At 43.4% G+C, this 16,840-nt stretch overlaps 1 protein-coding gene across 4 annotated transcripts in view; it reads right to left on the reverse strand.

Annotated features, from left to right (window-relative positions):
- Window positions 1-434: 434 nt before the first annotated feature.
- The window catches only part of LOC120056484 (homeobox protein PKNOX2-like), a 58,256-nt gene continuing 41,850 nt past the window's right edge, over window positions 435-16,840 (reverse strand). Inside the window, exons 4-10 of one of the 4 annotated variants that reach the window (XM_039004657.1) lie at window positions 14,880-15,065; window positions 8,776-8,899; window positions 7,632-7,729; window positions 2,437-2,556; window positions 1,718-1,794; window positions 1,201-1,376; window positions 435-811 (exon numbers count right to left, since the gene is read on the reverse strand). In XM_039004657.1, the coding sequence (XP_038860585.1) occupies window positions 579-811; window positions 1,201-1,376; window positions 1,718-1,794; window positions 2,437-2,556; window positions 7,632-7,729; window positions 8,776-8,899; window positions 14,880-15,065 (1,014 nt within the window). In that variant the 3' untranslated portion in view covers window positions 435-578. Of the gene's footprint in view, window positions 812-1,200; window positions 1,377-1,717; window positions 1,795-2,436; window positions 2,557-7,631; window positions 7,730-8,775; window positions 8,912-14,879; window positions 15,066-16,840 lie in introns of all 4 variants that reach the window. The other 3 variants (XM_039004656.1, XM_039004658.1, XM_039004659.1) reach the window with 3 other exon arrangements.

The raw sequence follows: 16,840 nt of genomic DNA on the forward strand, positions 1-16,840 counted from the left end.
TCATCATGTTATGTTTGTACATTGTACATGTCTATTTTACTTGACTATTTTTGCAAATGACATATTCTAAAATGTTATTTACATATTGTAACAAAGTGGTAACTATCTTACCATTGGAATTTGCATAAACTCAAGGAACTCATGCACTTTTGTAAGCCTCATTAAAGCTACAAAACTGTCCGTGTTCAACCTTAACATGTGATAACAGAACAGATGAACCAGAATGACATTTACTCTCACGGGTGCCCAAAAATAACTATATGCAGGCTACGCCTCCAGTCTTCTGATCTGACCCGCTGGGTCATATCTTAATAACCCAGCATCAACAACCCAATCTTGTTTTTTTCAAAGAAAACAACCAAACTATGTGACCCAATGCCTGCAACCCAGAGGTTGGGTCATCCAAACAACCCAGCATTTTCTTTTGTGTATGGGCTGGGTTGTGTGCATTAGGGCAACAGAAATTGAAAATGACTGTTTCTTATTGGAGAAATCTGTCAAAATGTTCTTCCATTTGGTGAGTAATGAACACAACCCAGGTGTCAAAAGGTCAAAAGGTAGTCCTCTAACATCTCTCATTACTCGAGTCCCTCTCTATGTTCCATGCCCAGATCTCTCCTTCCTCCCTCGATCTCTTCCTCCTCCTCATCCTCCTCTTCCTCCTCCTCTTCCATCCCTTCCTCTTCTTCCTCCTCTTCCTCTTCCTCTGTGCCATCCATGGAGTCATCGGTTCCCCCGAGCATGGCTTGCTGCATGGACATTGTGGCTGAGACAGAGGACAGGGGCTGGAGGCTGTCAAAGCCTAGGGGGTCTGTATGAGAAGGAGGAGAAGCAAGCAACGCAGGGTTAACACACTATAACGGCCTTTGATTCTCTACCCTTCTCATCTAAATGATGAACTCATTCAATCCCCCTCATGGGTTTAAAAATAATGGACTGGTATAATGTGGTGGAATCTATATAGCCATGCCAATATTCACTGTATTTTGCTGATCCATTGCTTTAAAGATCCATGACTATTGAGTGTGTATGTGCACATTAACTATGCACATTGATGCAAAATGATTCCCTTGATAAAGTAGGTTGAAATAACGAGGAAACTATGTTGAAATTACAAGAGAACCATGTTGACTCAACCAATTTTTGTCTAGAGTGTTGAAACAGACATGGACAGAACGTTTGAATGGTTTAGTGACGTACTGTCGGCGTTATTAGAGTGAGGTCCATGTGTCTGCAAGACTCCAGCCACAATGGAGTCTGGCCAGAAGCGCTGGGTTGGACGGTGTTGGGACTTCATCTTCTTAGCCTTGGGAGCTGGGTCTGGGTTACTGGCATCCAGCATGGGCTGGAGGATGCGCCTGCGAGCATTGATAAACCTAGAGATTGTGAGAGAGAGAGAGAAAAAAAGAGAGGGACAGAGAGGGAGATGGAGAGGGGAGGGAGAGGGAAGGAAAATAGACAAATAAAAAGACAAAGAGACAAGTGTAAGAGAAACATAGAGACAGAATTTTTTTCTCTGTAAGGGTTTTGTACTCTATGATACTGAGAGCATTTTTAGACCAGTAGATGGCGCCAATATGTTGTGAATCACCATTAGGTGGTAGAGCAAAGGACTGAAGTTTGAACTCATCATCATTCACTATTAATTTCATCCATACTTTTAGCCAGTTGATTTTCATGTCATATTGCATTGGCAGTAGTAGTATTACAATCTTACCAGTTGTTGACCTGTAATAAGGTGAGATTGGTTTGTCCTGCAATCTGTCTTTTCTCGTCCTCTGTTGGGTAGGGATGCTACAAAAGGGAAAGATATAAGATATTTAGAGTGCCATCAGTAAAGTTGAATCAATTTCAATTAGAATTGTTGTGAATTAATAGTTCAAACCCTCCACTCGCACCTCTCATCCCTAACCCTTACCATCTTCACGCTGACTTCTCAGTCTAACCTGTTTACCTATTTTACACCTTACAAAAATCCTCAGCCTATCAGACAGGGTGGAACTACCATCTTGCTTATACCTACTCAATTCATTCAGATCCCTAGTGCATATTGGTGTAGAAGCTATAGGGGCTGTTTCTAGATGGGCCCTCAGTCATACACAGCTATAACCCTAACATTTTCAGCTCTAAACCCTTCACCCCGCTTTTCCTCCATAACTCGACTCTTCTCAATATCTTCCTCCATAGCTTAACCCATGGACTACAGATGAATATTGGCCCTGTTACCAGTTCAGCAGCACATCAGAAAAAAATGTGAAGGTTCTGCACTCAAAAATATGTTGCATAAAGCTTACTTTACTTTTCCATCAAATGTTTTGCTTATCTGGATACAACAGTTTTATGCACCAAACAAACTTTTTGAGAGTGCGATGGCCCTCTTTTGATTAACTCCAACACATTAACATTGATATGAACACTGAAATGTTGCTAGCTAACCATGAGGTGCTGGAAGAGCCAGGAGCGCATGATGTTGGTGGCGTGCTTGGGCAGGACCCCTCTCTTGTTTTTGTGCTTCTTGTCATCACTGTCCAAGAGTGAAGCCAAGTCCAGGTTTACCTTGGATGGAAGAGAGGGATGGAGAGAGGGATGGGTGTTATTATTGCCATGGTAACAAAAGGAGAGTGCCAATTACTCGTCTCTTTGGCAAATGCAGAACCGCCCTTTTCACCGTTGCCATAGCAACCCAATTTGAGTAATGATACTTATATTAAAAGTGCGAGGAAGGAATGTCGATTCGCAACACCCTTGACTCAGAGAAATCTGCGAGGCCGATCTAAAAAAGAGAGCTCAGATGAGAAATCTGCCTCAAAAACCTGGCAACGTGTGGTGGGAAAACAAGAGAGTACAAGTAGAACGCTTGTAATTAAAACTTTGGCTTTGATAAGAGTTTTGTGCCAACTCAGTGGGTGGTTGAGAAAATCGTGAAAAAGCACTTCTTCAATAATTCGCTGATTTCTGTTTTACAGTATAGATGGGTGGGGAGAACTCAATGGTAATTAACTGTTCCAGTGTCCTAGTTTAAACAGCAATGTGTTAGAGGCTTTTGTTTGCATGTCCCCACTGATAGAAAATAGAAGCATTGTGTGTGTGTGTGTGCGTGCGTGCGTTTGCGCGTGTGTGTGTGTGTGTGTGCAAGAAAACACATCTACGCACACGCACATACACCAAGGCATCTACAGTGGCATGAGATCACTATGTATGAAATCTCAAAATGTCCATCTCTGGTCCACACACAAAACAAATAGTTTCTGTGTCATTGGCGCAAACAGTATCAAAGTGGAGATCCTTCATTCATATTTAACAACCCATCATGAAAACATTGGCAGGACAAAATGCAAAAATAAATAAACAAATACATAAATATACTCAGCTAAAAATGCATGTGATTAATTTCATGCAGACACTGGCATTGTAAAGTCATTAAAAAGAAATGGCTCCCAACTGATTCTGATATAAATATATAAAACACACAAAACAAGCCTCATTACAGTTGCAGCTGGGGTATGGAAATCCCTCCCCCATCCCCCTCGGCCCAGGGAATGCGTGTTCCGGGAAAGCGGGGTTGAATTAATTGGCGGCACCAAGCCGGGGTATCATAACCGGGAGTTTGCCGGTGGTGTAGCTACAGGGATGCACTTTATTCCCAGCCCACGTGTAGAGCGCTGCCTCGGCTGGGTCTTGGGTATTCACAGAGGCCGCCGCTGTCTGTCAAACACAGTATTTCCTGCCTGGCTGATACAGCCGCAGAGTACTGCACTAAACAGTCTACTCCATAGCCGAGCATACGGGTGGTCTGACAGTCTGACTAAGATATGGACCTCCTGTGTGAGGTTCTTCAGAACATGAGGAATGCATGGGTTTAAAGGGACATGCACTCGCCCACTCGGACATCTAGAGCTTTCTTTGCAGGTGTGTTAGACGTCAAATAAAAATAAACAAGTGCACAAGTGCACATTTCATCAAGGAGAACATTTTAGCACATAGGCTAAAGGATGAAACGTTACCATAAAAAACAAGTGATACTTCGCAAACACAGTGTGCCGAATTTCTTAGGTTTACCAATGACACGTGAGCTATTATACTATTACTCTAATACTATTTTTCATGCTAGTACTGTCGTCACATGTTCCTAACAGACAGGCATGCCCTCTGGTGACAGCTAATGGTAAGAAAAAATGAATATACTGCATGACATTGAGAGTATTTGGAGTTTGTCAGTCATTATCATTATGATAACATTATCAAGACAACACAGGAGTGCCTTCGGGACATGTCTGAATATCCTTGAGTGGCCCAGCCAGAGCCTGGACTTGAACCCGATCAAACATCTCTGGAGAGACCTGAAAATAGCTGTGCAGCAACTTATGTAAATGTGATATGGATACTTATGTAAATGTGATATTTCAGTTTTTTATTTGTAATAAATGTGCAAACATTTCTAAAAACCTGTTTTTGCTTTGTCACGTTCCTGACCTGTTTTCCTTTGTCATGTATTTGTTTTAGTTGGTCAGGGCGTGAGTTGGGTGGGTTGGTCTAGGTTTGATTTTCTATGTTGGGATTTTGTGTTCGGCCTGGTATGATTCTCAATCAGAGACAGGTGTCAATCGTTGTCCCTGATTGAGAATCATACTAAGGCAGCCTGGGTTTCACTTGTGTTTTGTGGGTGTTTGTTTCCTGTGTCAGTGTTTGGGCCACACAGGACTGTTTTCAGGTTAGTCACGTTTGTAGAGTTTCGTAATTTGTAGTGTTTGTTGTTTGTTCATTAAAACATGAATACCTACTACTCCGCATCTTGGTCCGATCCATGCTCCTCCTCGTCTGAGGAGGAGAACGACTACGACAACCTTAACAGAAACACCCACCACAAGAGGACCAAGCGGAGTGGAGAAGGGCAGCGACAGCAGCAAAGACAGACAGAGGAATGGACATGGGAAGACGTCTTGAACGGCAAGGGTTGCTACACATGGGAGGAGATCCTGGCTGGAAAGGATCGCCTCCCATGGGAACAGCTGGAGGCAGCGAGGAGAGCAGAGGCAACCGGAGAGAGGAACCGGAGGTATGAGGGTACGCGGCTAGCACGGAAGCCCGAGAGGCTCACCCAAAAATTTCTTGGGGGGGAGCTAAAGGGGAGTGTGGCGAAGCCGGGTTGGCTACCTGAGCCAACTCCCCGGGCTTACCGTGGAGTGAGAGGGCGTCGTACTGGTCAGACACCGTGTTATGTGGTAAAGCGCACGGTGTCCCCAGTACGCGTGCTTAGCCCAGTGCGGGCTATTCCACCTTGCCGCACTGGTAGGGCTAGGTTGGGCATCGAGCCGGGTGCCATGAAGCCGGCCCAACATATCTGGCCTCCAGTACGTCTCCTCGGGCCGGCGTACATGGCACCAGCCTTACAGATGGTGTCCCCGGTTCGCCAGCATAGCCCAGTGCGGGCTATTCCACCTCGCCGCACTGGCAGGGCTACGGGGACCATTCAACCTGGTAAGGTTGGGGAGGCTCGGTGCTCAAGAGCGCGTGTCCTCCTTCACGGTCCGGTATATCCGGCGCCACCTTCCCACCCCAGCCCAGTACCATCAGTGCCGACACCACGCACCAGGCTTCCAGTGCGTTTCCAGAGCCCTGTTCCTCCTCCACGCACTCTCCCTATGGTGCGTGTCTCCAGCTCAGTGCCTCCAGTTCCGGTACCACGCACCAGGCCTACTGTGCGCCTCAGCAGGTCAGAGTCGGCCGTCTGCCCAACGCCGCCTGCACTGCTCGTCTGTCCAGCGCCGTCTGAGCTGCCTGCCTGCCCAGCGCTGTCTGAACTGTCTGCCTGCCCAGCGCTGCCCGTCTGTCCCGAGCCGTCAGAGCTGCCCGTCTGTCCTGAGCTGCCCGTCTGTCCCGAGCCTTCAGAGCCGTCCAGCCAGGACCAGCCAGTGCCGTCCAGCCAGGACCAGCCAGAGCCGTCCAGCCAGGACCAGCCAGAGCCGTCCAGCCAGGACCAGCCAGAGCCGTCCAGCCAGGACCAGCCAGAGCCGTCCAGCCAGGACCAGCCAGAGCCGTCCAGCCAGGACCAGCCAGAGCCGTCCAGCCAGGACCAGCCAGAGCCGTCCAGCCAGGACCAGCCAGAGCCGTCCAGCCAGGAGCTGCCAGCCAGCCAGGAGCTGCCGGAGCCAGCCAGCCAGGATCCGCCGGAGCCAGCCAGCCAGGATCCGCCAGAGCCTTCCGCCAGCCAGGATCCGCCAGAGCCTTCCGCCAGCCAGGATCCGCCAGAGCCTTCCGCCAGCCAGGATCCGCCAGAGCCTTCCGCCAGCCAGGATCCGCCAGAGCCTTCCGCCAGCCAGGATCCGCCCCTCAGTCAGGTGCTACCCCTCAGTCAGGTGCTACCCCTCAGTCAGGTGCTACCCCTCAGTCAGGTGCTACCCCTCAGTCAGGTGCTACCCCTCAGTCTGTTACTGCCTTTTGAAATAGTGGGATTGACATGGAGGGTGAAGATTGGGAGGAGGCCACGGAAGCGGGGGTTGACTATGGTGGGGTGGGGACCACGACCAGCGCCAGAGCCGCCACCGTGGACAGACGCCCACCCAGACCCTCCCCTAGACTTTGTGCTGGTGCGCCCGGAGTTCGCACCTTAAGGGGGGGGGTTCTGTCACGTTCCTGACCTGTTTTCCTTTGTCATGTATTTGTTTTAGTTGGTCAGGGCGTGAGTTGGGTGGGTTGGTCTAGGTTTGATTTTCTATGTTGGGATTTTGTGTTCGGCCTGGTATGATTCTCAATCAGAGACAGGTGTCAATCGTTGTCCCTGATTGAGAATCATACTAAGGCAGCCTGGGTTTCACTTGTGTTTTGTGGGTGTTTGTTTCCTGTGTCAGTGTTTGGGCCACACAGGACTGTTTTCAGGTTAGTCACGTTTGTAGAGTTTCGTAATTTGTAGTGTTTGTTGTTTGTTCATTAAAACATGAATACCTACTACTCCGCATCTTGGTCCGATCCATGCTCCTCCTCGTCTGAGGAGGAGAACGACTACGACAACCTTAACATGCTTTGTCATTATGGGGTATTGTGTATAGATTGATGAGGGTAAAAAACGATTTAATCCATTTTAGATTAAGGATGTAACGTAACAAAATGTGGAAAAAGTCAAGGGGTCTGAATACTATCCGAATTCACTGTATGTACATATCTACCTCAATTACCTCGTAACCCTGTACATCGACTCGGTACTGGTATTCGGTGCTGTATATAGCCAAGTTACTGTTACTCATTGTGTAGTTATTCCTCGTGTTACTATCTTTCTATTATTTCAAAAAAATTCTCTGCAAAAAGTTGATTTGACATGATTTTAATTGGTTTCTCACAAGCATTGAAATAAGTGTACCTATAACAACAATACGTTTTGGTGAGAAGAATGGTTTTGAATCTTGAATAAAGGGAACAGCAGGGATTCCAGGGACAAGATGGATTGTGGGGACAGCAGGGATTGTGGGGACAAGATCGATTGTGGGTACATCAGGGATTGTGGGGACAGCAGGGATTGTGGGTACAAGATGGATTGTGGGGACAGCAAGGATAGTGGGGACAGCACTGATTGTGGGGCGACTGGATTGCGGGGACAGCAGGGAGGGATATGCTAGGAAAGCAGCTGGTGGCCTCACCTGTGAATTCTGGATCTGGATGGTCCCCTGGGAGAGTCCCTGGGTTAACACCTGCCCTTGCGATGTCACCATGGCAACCGGCTGATACAAGGTTCCACCTGAGGGTATAATTTGCGATTATGAAAGTCAAGTGGCTTCTTCTTCTGTGAAAAGCAGTCGGCCTCGCGCAGTTTCAACTCGAGAGATATATTATCTCACCCTAACACAACAATAACAACAACAACACGTAAACACGGACGGCGCGAATAAAGCATGAAACAAAAGGTATATTCTTTCACCTCGGGGTCCTTGAGGAAGGAGCTGTTGTTTTGCTACTAATTACCACTAATTTAGATTCTCTGATTATGGGTGTTACATTTGAGTTAATTTGAGTGTTGTGATCAAAGAGAAAGCTGGAATGAGATTGATTATTCTAGGTTGAAAGGGATTTCCGGAGGGTAGGGGTAACATTCCGCCGTACATAATACCAAGAAACCCATAGTCACACTCTTGAGTGATATAGAACACCTTCATTAACACAAAATGTTTATTCTTAACTATATGTCAACAGACTCTGTTTTACATAGGATATGCTCTAACCTACCAGCATGATGATGCTGAAAGAAGCATTGATAAATACTTAGTGCATAACATGTATTGTGGCTAAACCTTCTCTCACCCTGTTGTTGTTTTAGATAATTCTGTTGTAAGTCCATTTTGTGCATGCAAGGTAGAACACTGTACAATTTGTACATAAACTGCAACTGTTCCTGCCTATGTATCTATAATGTATAGGCAAAAGGGCCAGTTGTTATAAAGTACAACGTAAAGATGTAATATTAGCAGGTTAGCGTTTTTTTGTCATGAATCTTGTTATTGAGGCAGCTCTGAGAGTGGTCACTACCTGGCACAGCCACAAAGTCATAAAATCTGACTTTAAACCTAACGTTAGCCTTAACTCTAACATTAACCACACTGTTAACCCTAATGCCTATGACCAAAAAGCAAATTTTAGTTTTCATAACATTTTACAAAATAGACCATTTTGAATCTCTCAGTTCTGCTTCCAGGACAGGACTCATCCCAATAAATGATAACAAGCATAATATTAGGGAAGGTGAGGTACCCACACAACTGGCTTGTGGAAGGTGGAAAGGCTTCTCACCTGACACCACGTGGGAGTTGATGGTAGTCATGGCAATGTTGCCCTGTTGCAGGGTCCCGGTGGGCACCATGATTCCCGAGGAGTTGACGGAGCTGGAGACTGATGTCATGGACGGAGAGGACGTCTGGAGGAGGTCCTGGTGAGGTCAGAGGTCATAAGAAGAGAGGGAACCAGTGAGGGGTCTGAGATGGGCAGTTGAGGACTTACTGAATGTTGCAGATAGAAATTCCATGAATAGAGCTTACATGACTCATTATTGCAACATGTAGGAGACAAAAGTCTGTTCTTCAAAATGTATTTGTATCAAAACATTCCACAATGTTGTACACTACTGAATATGACTCAGACGTTTGGACACAAGTGTAATGGCCTTTCAGAAAAACAAAACAGACTTGGCAGTAAAGTCAACAGATAAAATCATGTTTGAATGTAATTGTTCTAACTAATTGCAAAGTGTTATAAAGGATGTCCATTCCAGAAACCACCTGGCATCCAGGGTGTATAAATTATTACATGAAAATACAAGGGGACTACACCTTCCGTAAAGGAAAAAGATTTGAAGATGAATATACAAGAAATGTTTTTTTTTTAAATGTACACAGTCTTAAACACAAATGGTTCAGTATATTATAATGAATAGAACTTATTGGACTCCCTCTAAAATGTAGAAGGCAAAAATGACAATCGACAGCAAATATTGGAGATTTAAATCAGATGATCCTGTGCTTGTACATACAGTATGGTGGTCAAGTGTCCTAAGTTGGTCAAGTGTCCTAATAATGAAAGAAAAGCATTGTAAGTTAGAATTTTGTCAAGTTAGTGTGGGAGAAGTGGAAAAACTATTGTTGTCGATCAATAATGACAAACCTCCTGGCATTGACAACTTAGATGGAAAGCTACTGAGAATGGTAGCTGACTCTATATCCACTCGTATCTGTCACACGTTTAATCTGAGTGTAGAGGAAAGTGTTTGTCCTCAGATCTGGAGGGAAGCCAAAGTAATTCCGCTACTCAAAAGTGGTAAAGCAGACCTATCAACTTGTTGCCAGCTCTTAGCAAACTGTTGGGAAAAATGGTGTTTGACCAAATACAATGCTATTTCTCTGTAAACAAATTAACAACAGACTTTCAGAATGCTTTAAAAATATATATATTTAACTAGGCAAGTCAGTTAAGAACAAATTCTTATTTACAATGACGGCCTAGTAACAGTGGTTAACCTTTCACGAGTATCAACCCCGTATCCGGGATCACCCCCCACCCCCCCCACACTGATTAGCATCGCTAGCATAGCTTCACAAGTAAATAGTAGCATCTAAATATCATTAAATCACAAGTCCAAGACACCAGATGAAAGATACAGATCTTGTGAATAAACCCATCATTTCTGTTTTTTAAAATGTTTTACAGGGAAGACACAATATGTAAATCTATTAGCTAACCACGTTAGCAAAATACACCATCTTTCTTTGTCCACCATTTTCTCTCTCCACCACTAGCTATCACCAATTCGGCTAAACTAAGATATTGATAGCAACAAACCAAGAAAAAAACTCATCAGATGACAGTCTGATAACATATTTATGGTATAGGATAGGTGTTGTTAGAAAAAAGTGCATATTTCAGGTAGAAATCACAGTTTACAATTGCACCGACCATCACAAATCGACTAGAATTACTAGATAGAGCAACGTGTATGACCAATTTACTCATCATAAAACATTTCATAAAAATAGACAAAGCATAGCAATGGAAAGACACAGTTCTTGTGATTTCAGACCATATTTCAGATTTTCTAAGCGTTTTTCAGCGAAAACACAATAAATCGATAAGTTAGCATACCACATGTGCAAACGTTAGTAGAGCATGAATTCAAGGCAAAGGGAGCTATAACGTTATCATCGCCAAAATATATTAATTTTTTCACTAACCTTCTCAGAATTCTTCCGATGACACTCCTGTAACATCATTTTACAACATACATATACAGTTTGTTCGAAAAGGTGCATATTTAGCCATACAAAACCGTGGTTATACAATGGAAATAGTCACAACTCAAGCATCAAAATGAGGGACGTCAGCTTTCAGAGTGATCTAGTTTAATCGAAAGCTAATCATATACTTGACTAAAAAATACAGAGTTGACAGGAATCGAAAGACAAATTAGTTCTTAATGCAACCGCTGACTTACATTTTTAAAATTATCCTTACTTTTCAATACAGGGTTCGCCAAGTGAAGCTATACCAAACAAAATGGCGAAATATGCGTTTAAAATATTTCGACAGAACAACGATTTATCATATTAAATATTGCTTACTTTGAGCTGTTCTTCCATCAGATTCTTGGGCAATGTATTCTTTCTTGGGTTTAATCTTCTTTTGGTCGAAAGATGTCCTTTGTCCGTCTAAATGCCCGCTAACGTTCGACCGGGACCCCGAAATGTGCCCGGTGCTTCACATAGAAATGCATCAAAATCGCACTAAACGGATATAAATTGCTATAAAACGGTTTAAATTAACTACCTTATGATGTTTCTAAGTCCTATATCGAATTAAATTACAGACGGATACATTTCAAGTTGATAACCGAGCCTGTGAAAATGGCATCCGGAGGTCCCTTCCTGCGTAAGGGCGAGCGTCGAAAGGGGGGCTACTCTCACTCCTTGGTCTTTTATAACCTCTGAGAGCTACGGAGAAGGCCCATTCCACTTCTCATTGGTTACTGACATCCAGGGGAAGGCGGGTGCAGTTCGTGTCGTTCCATAGGATAGACAGAGACCTTAAAAACTGATCTGAAACCAGAGCTTCGCTCTCAGACCTTTCACTGTCTGTCATGGATTTCGCTGTAGAAAGAGTTCTGGGTCACCCACAGACATCATTCCAACTTTGTATGAAACTAGAAAGTGTTTTCTATCCAATAGAATTAATAATATGCATATTGTACGAGCAAGAATTGAGTACTAGGCAGTTTAATTTGGAGACGACAAAATGCTAATTCGGAACAGCACCCCCTGTAGTCGCAAGAAGTTAACTGCCTTGTTCAGGGACAGAACGACAGATTTGTACCCTGTCAGCTCAGCGATTCGATCTAGCAACCTTTCGGTTACTGGCCCAACACTATAACCACTAGACTACCTGCCACCCCAGATAGCTTAGTGAGCACTCAACATGATGATTACTGATTATTGGTTGAAAGTAATTGATAATAAGAAGATTGTGGGAGCTGTACTGTTAGATTTCAGTGCAGCCTTTGCTATTATTGACTACAACCTGTTGTTGAAAACATATGTGTTATGGCTTTTCAATCGCTGCCAAATCGTGGATTCAAAGCTATCTATCTAATGGAATCTTCTCTAATGTCAAACTTGTAAAGTGTAGTGTACCACAGGGAAGCTCTTAAAGCCCTCTACACTTTTCTAGTTTTACCAATGACCTGCCACTGGCATTAAACAAAGCCTGTGTGTCCATGTATGCTGATGATTCAACCATATACGCATCAGCAACCACAGCTAATGAAGTCACTGAAATCTTTAACAAAGAGTTGCAGTCAGTTTTGGAATGGGTGGCCAGTAATAAACTGCTTCTGAACACACACGTTTTAGACCTCAGCTGAATCTGGTAATGAATTGTGTGGCTGTTGAACAAGTTGAGGAGACTAAATTACTTGGTTTAACCTTAGATTGTAAACTGTTATGGACAAAACATATATATTCAATGGTTGTAAGATGGGGAAAGGTCTGTCCATAATAAAGAGATGCTCTGCTTTTTTGAAACCACACTCAACAAAGCAAGTCCTGCAGTCTCCAGTTTTGTCTTATCTTGATATTGTCTACTCATAGGGATGTAAAGAAAGACCTAGTTAAGCTGCAGCTGTCCCAGAAAAGAGCGGAACGTCTTGCCTTTCATTGAAATAAGAAGGCTAATATCAATAGTATGCATGTCAGTCTCTCTAGGCTAAGAGTTGAGGTAAGACTGACTGCATCACTTCTTGTTTTATAAGAAACATTGTGTTGGAAATTCAATTTCTTTTGCATAGTCAACTTACACACAGCACTGACACACTTACCCCACCAGACATGCCACCAGGGGTCTTTTCACAGTCCCCAGGTCCAGAACAAATTCAAGGAAACGTATAGTATTATACATGCATGGGACTCCCTTCGATCTCATATAGTGCAAGTGAACAGCAAACCTGGTTTCAAAAAACAAATAAAGCAACACCTCACGGCACAACACCTCTCCCCCATCTGACCTACTTGTTGTTTGTATGTACTGACATTTAACTGATAGATGCACACACACACACGCACAGTACATGTTCATGTTTTTAAATGTACACTATCGTTCAAAAGTTTGGGGTCACTTAGAAATGTCCTTGTTTTTGAAAGAAAAGCAAACATTTCTGTCCATTACAATAACATAAAATTTATCAGAAATACAGTGTAGACATTGTTAATGTTGTAAATGACTATTGTAGCTGGAAACGGCTGATTTTTAATGGAATATCTACATTGGCGTACAGAGGCCCATTATCAGCAACCATCACTCCTGTGTTCCAATGGCACATTGTGTTAGCTAATCAAAGTGTATAATTTTAAAAGGCTAATTGATCATTAAAAAAACATTTTGCAATAAAGTTAGCACCGCTGAAAACTGTAGTTCTGATTAAAGAAGAAATAAAACTGGCCTTTTTAGACTAGTTGAGTATCTGGAGCATCAGCATTTGTGGGTTGGATTACAGGCTCAAAATGGCCAGAAACAAAGAACTTTCTTCTGAAACTCGTCAGTCTATTCTTGTTCTGAGAAATGAAGGCTATTCCTTGCGAAAAATTGCCAAGAAACTGAAGATCTCGTACAACGCTGTGTACTACTCCCTTCACAGAACAGTGCAAACTGTCTCTAACCAGAATAGAAAGAGGAGTGGGAGGCCCCGGTGCATATCTGAGCAAGAGGACAAGTACATTAGAGTGTCTAGTTTGAGAAACAGGTGCCTCACAAGTCCTCAATTGGCAGCTTCCTTAAATAGTACCCGCATAACACCAGTCTCAACATCAACAGTGAAGAGGCAACTCCGGGATGCTGGCCTAGGCAGAGTTGCAAAGAAAAAGAAAAGATTAAGATGGGCAAAAGAACACAGACACTGGACAGAGGAACTCTGCCTAGAAGGCCAGCATCCCGGAGTCGCCTCCTCGCTGTTGACGTTAAGACTGGTGTTTTGCGGGTACTATTTAATGAAGCTGCCAGTTGACAACTTGTGAGGCGTCTGTTTTATATTTTTGTTCAGTATAAATTGTAAAGTATTTTGTCTGTAATATCTTTTCTGTTAGGTGTCGGAACGCAGTAAGACTACCTGTCACCATTGGCGTTGGCTAATTGGGCTCCTAATAAATCAAATCAAACCCTGTTGGAAAATAATATTCTCTCTATTTCAAAGTGCAATAAAAATGTAATACACACAAATGCAGCCTTTATCTTGCTGGGAATTAACCTCCCGGAGAATACACCAAATGCTTCCATGCACAGGACACTAACTCTCATTGCTAAAAGGGTCATTTTAAGGGATTGGAAAGAGGAGCAGCTGCCCTCATTTGCAGAATGGCTCCAACTGTCTCTGTCAAATTTGAGAACTATTGCAAATATAAATGGAGAGTCAAAAGAAAAAGATATGGGTCATGCTTGAAGTTACTTCCTTAGAGTGAACGAAAACAGGGGGAAATTGATGTAATATATATTAACATAAAAAATAAAAAGACGAAACAGATGAAACAGTTGGCTCTTTCTAAGTGCATACCAAAGACATTCTGTTTAGAGTGCATATGTGTATGCGTGCACCAGTGTGCATATCCCATGTCATTTCAAAGTCTAGTTTTGATTTAATTTTGGTTGACTTGTCAACTAACATTAAACGTGAAATTAGCAACAAAAATTCTCCATGTCATTGGATTTAGGTAAAAAATATACAAATATAAAATATGAAATATTAAAATATGATGACTTATTGTAAATCCAATCCGTTAATTCAATGTCATCACATAGATTTTTTGCAGTTGAAATGACATGGAAACAATGTTGATTCAATGAGTTTTTGTGTGTCTGTCTCTTACCTGCTGCAGGCTAAGTGAGGTGTGCGAGGGCGAGTAGGGCCCGCCCAGGTCATTGCGGAGCAGGTTGTCGCTGTGCATCTTGGTCTTGAGGCAGGTAATGTAGCGGTTGCAAAAGTCCTTACAGAGCTCATTAACCTTCTCCAGTTCCAGCAGGTGGATCCTCAGCACCTGGATGGCCTTCACCATCTGAGGAGAGAGAGAGAGGAAAATAAGCAGGCTCAATGACTGGGGAAAGAAGGAGGCTATATGCTAGATTTCATGCTAGTCTTCATGCTAGATTTCATGCTAGTCTGAGCTAGCTCAACTTTAGCTAGCTCCATTGTTGCTTTCTCCAGCTTTAAAAAAGTGTAACCTTAGCACCTGGATGGCCTTCACCATCTGAGGAGAGAGAGACAAAGCCAGCAGGCTCAATGACAGGAGGAGTAGGCTACCTGCTATATGCTAGCCTGAATGCTAGGCTGGCTCAACATTGACTAGCTCCATCGTTGCCTTCTCCAGTTTGCACCAAAGATATATAACCCAGCAGGATCAATAATTGACAATGGACGCCACAAGAAATCCCCAGGGGCTAGGGGTTGTTTCTGGACAGACCCCTTGTGTGCCTTATAGATGATGTGCTGGCCCTAATCTGTCAGTCCCTGAACATTCTCAGATAGCCCTTGACATAACACTTGTTAATCCATGACCCTCTCAAAGTTCTTCACCATGATCCAATCCTTTTCCCAACCAGGCTTCCCATTCCTGTGTTCACTCTCTCAAAGTCAGCACTCAAGGGCACCAGAATGGGGTGGGAAAGTGCTTGGCCAAGGAGGAGATAAATCTGACTGTAATACCCTTGTTAAAACCAAGTTTTGAGTTTATTTGTTATAATGCATTGGTGTTAGATGTAAAAGATGATCAAATTGCTTCTGTATTGTAATGTCGTTAATGCATTTCTTTTGAAGAAATATTTATTTAATGTACAAGTGAAAAGGTTGGTTTACGTTTAAGTTTAAGTTTTGACCAATTAGGTAGCTTGTTAAGCTGTGGTCAATGGGAGAGTTGAACTGGTTAACAGGAGGACTGGGAAAGAGACGTTGAAGAAAGAGGAAGAGACATTTTTATTTATTTTATTTTATTTCACCTTTATTAAACCAGGTAGGCCATTTGAGAACAAGTTCTCATTTACAACTGCTACCTGGCCAAGATAAAGGAAAGCAGTGTGACAAAAACAACAACACAGAGTTACACATAAACAAACGCATAGTCAATAACACAATAGAACCATCGATGTACAGTGTGTGAAAATGTAGAAGAGTAGGGAGGTAAGGCAATAAATAGGCCATAGAGGTGAAATAATGACAACTTAGCATTAACACTGAAGTGATTGATATGCAGATGATGATGTGCAAGTAGAGGTACTGGGGTGCAAAAGAGCAAGAGGATAAAGAACAATATGGGGATGAGGTAGTCGGGTGTGCTATTTACAGAATGGCTGTGTACAAGTAAGCTGCTCTGACAGCTGATGCTTAAAGTTAAAGAGGGACATATAAGACTCTAGCTTCAGTGATTTTTGCAATTCGTTCCAGTCATTGGCAGCGGAGAACTGGAAGGAAAGGTGGACAAAGGAAGTGTTGGCTTCGGGGATGACCAGTAAAATATACCTGCTGGAGCGCATGCTATGGGTGGGTGTTACTATGGTGACCAGTGAGCTTAGATAAGGCGGGGCTTTACCGAGCAAAGACTTATAGATGACCTGGAGCCAGTGGGTTTGGCGACGAATATGTAGTAAGGACCAGCCAACGAGAGCATACAGGTAGGTCGCAGTGGTGGGTAGAATATGCGGATGGCACTGTGATAGACTATATCCAGTTTGCTGAGTAGAGTGTTGGAGGCTATTTTGTAAATGACATTGCCAAAGTCAAGGATCGGTAGGATAGTCAGTTTTACGAGGGTATGTTTGGCAGCATGAGTGAAGGAGG

This window comes from Salvelinus namaycush, chromosome 12 (assembly GCF_016432855.1).
Source record: "Salvelinus namaycush isolate Seneca chromosome 12, SaNama_1.0, whole genome shotgun sequence".
NCBI classification, from domain to species: domain Eukaryota; kingdom Metazoa; phylum Chordata; class Actinopteri; order Salmoniformes; family Salmonidae; genus Salvelinus; species Salvelinus namaycush.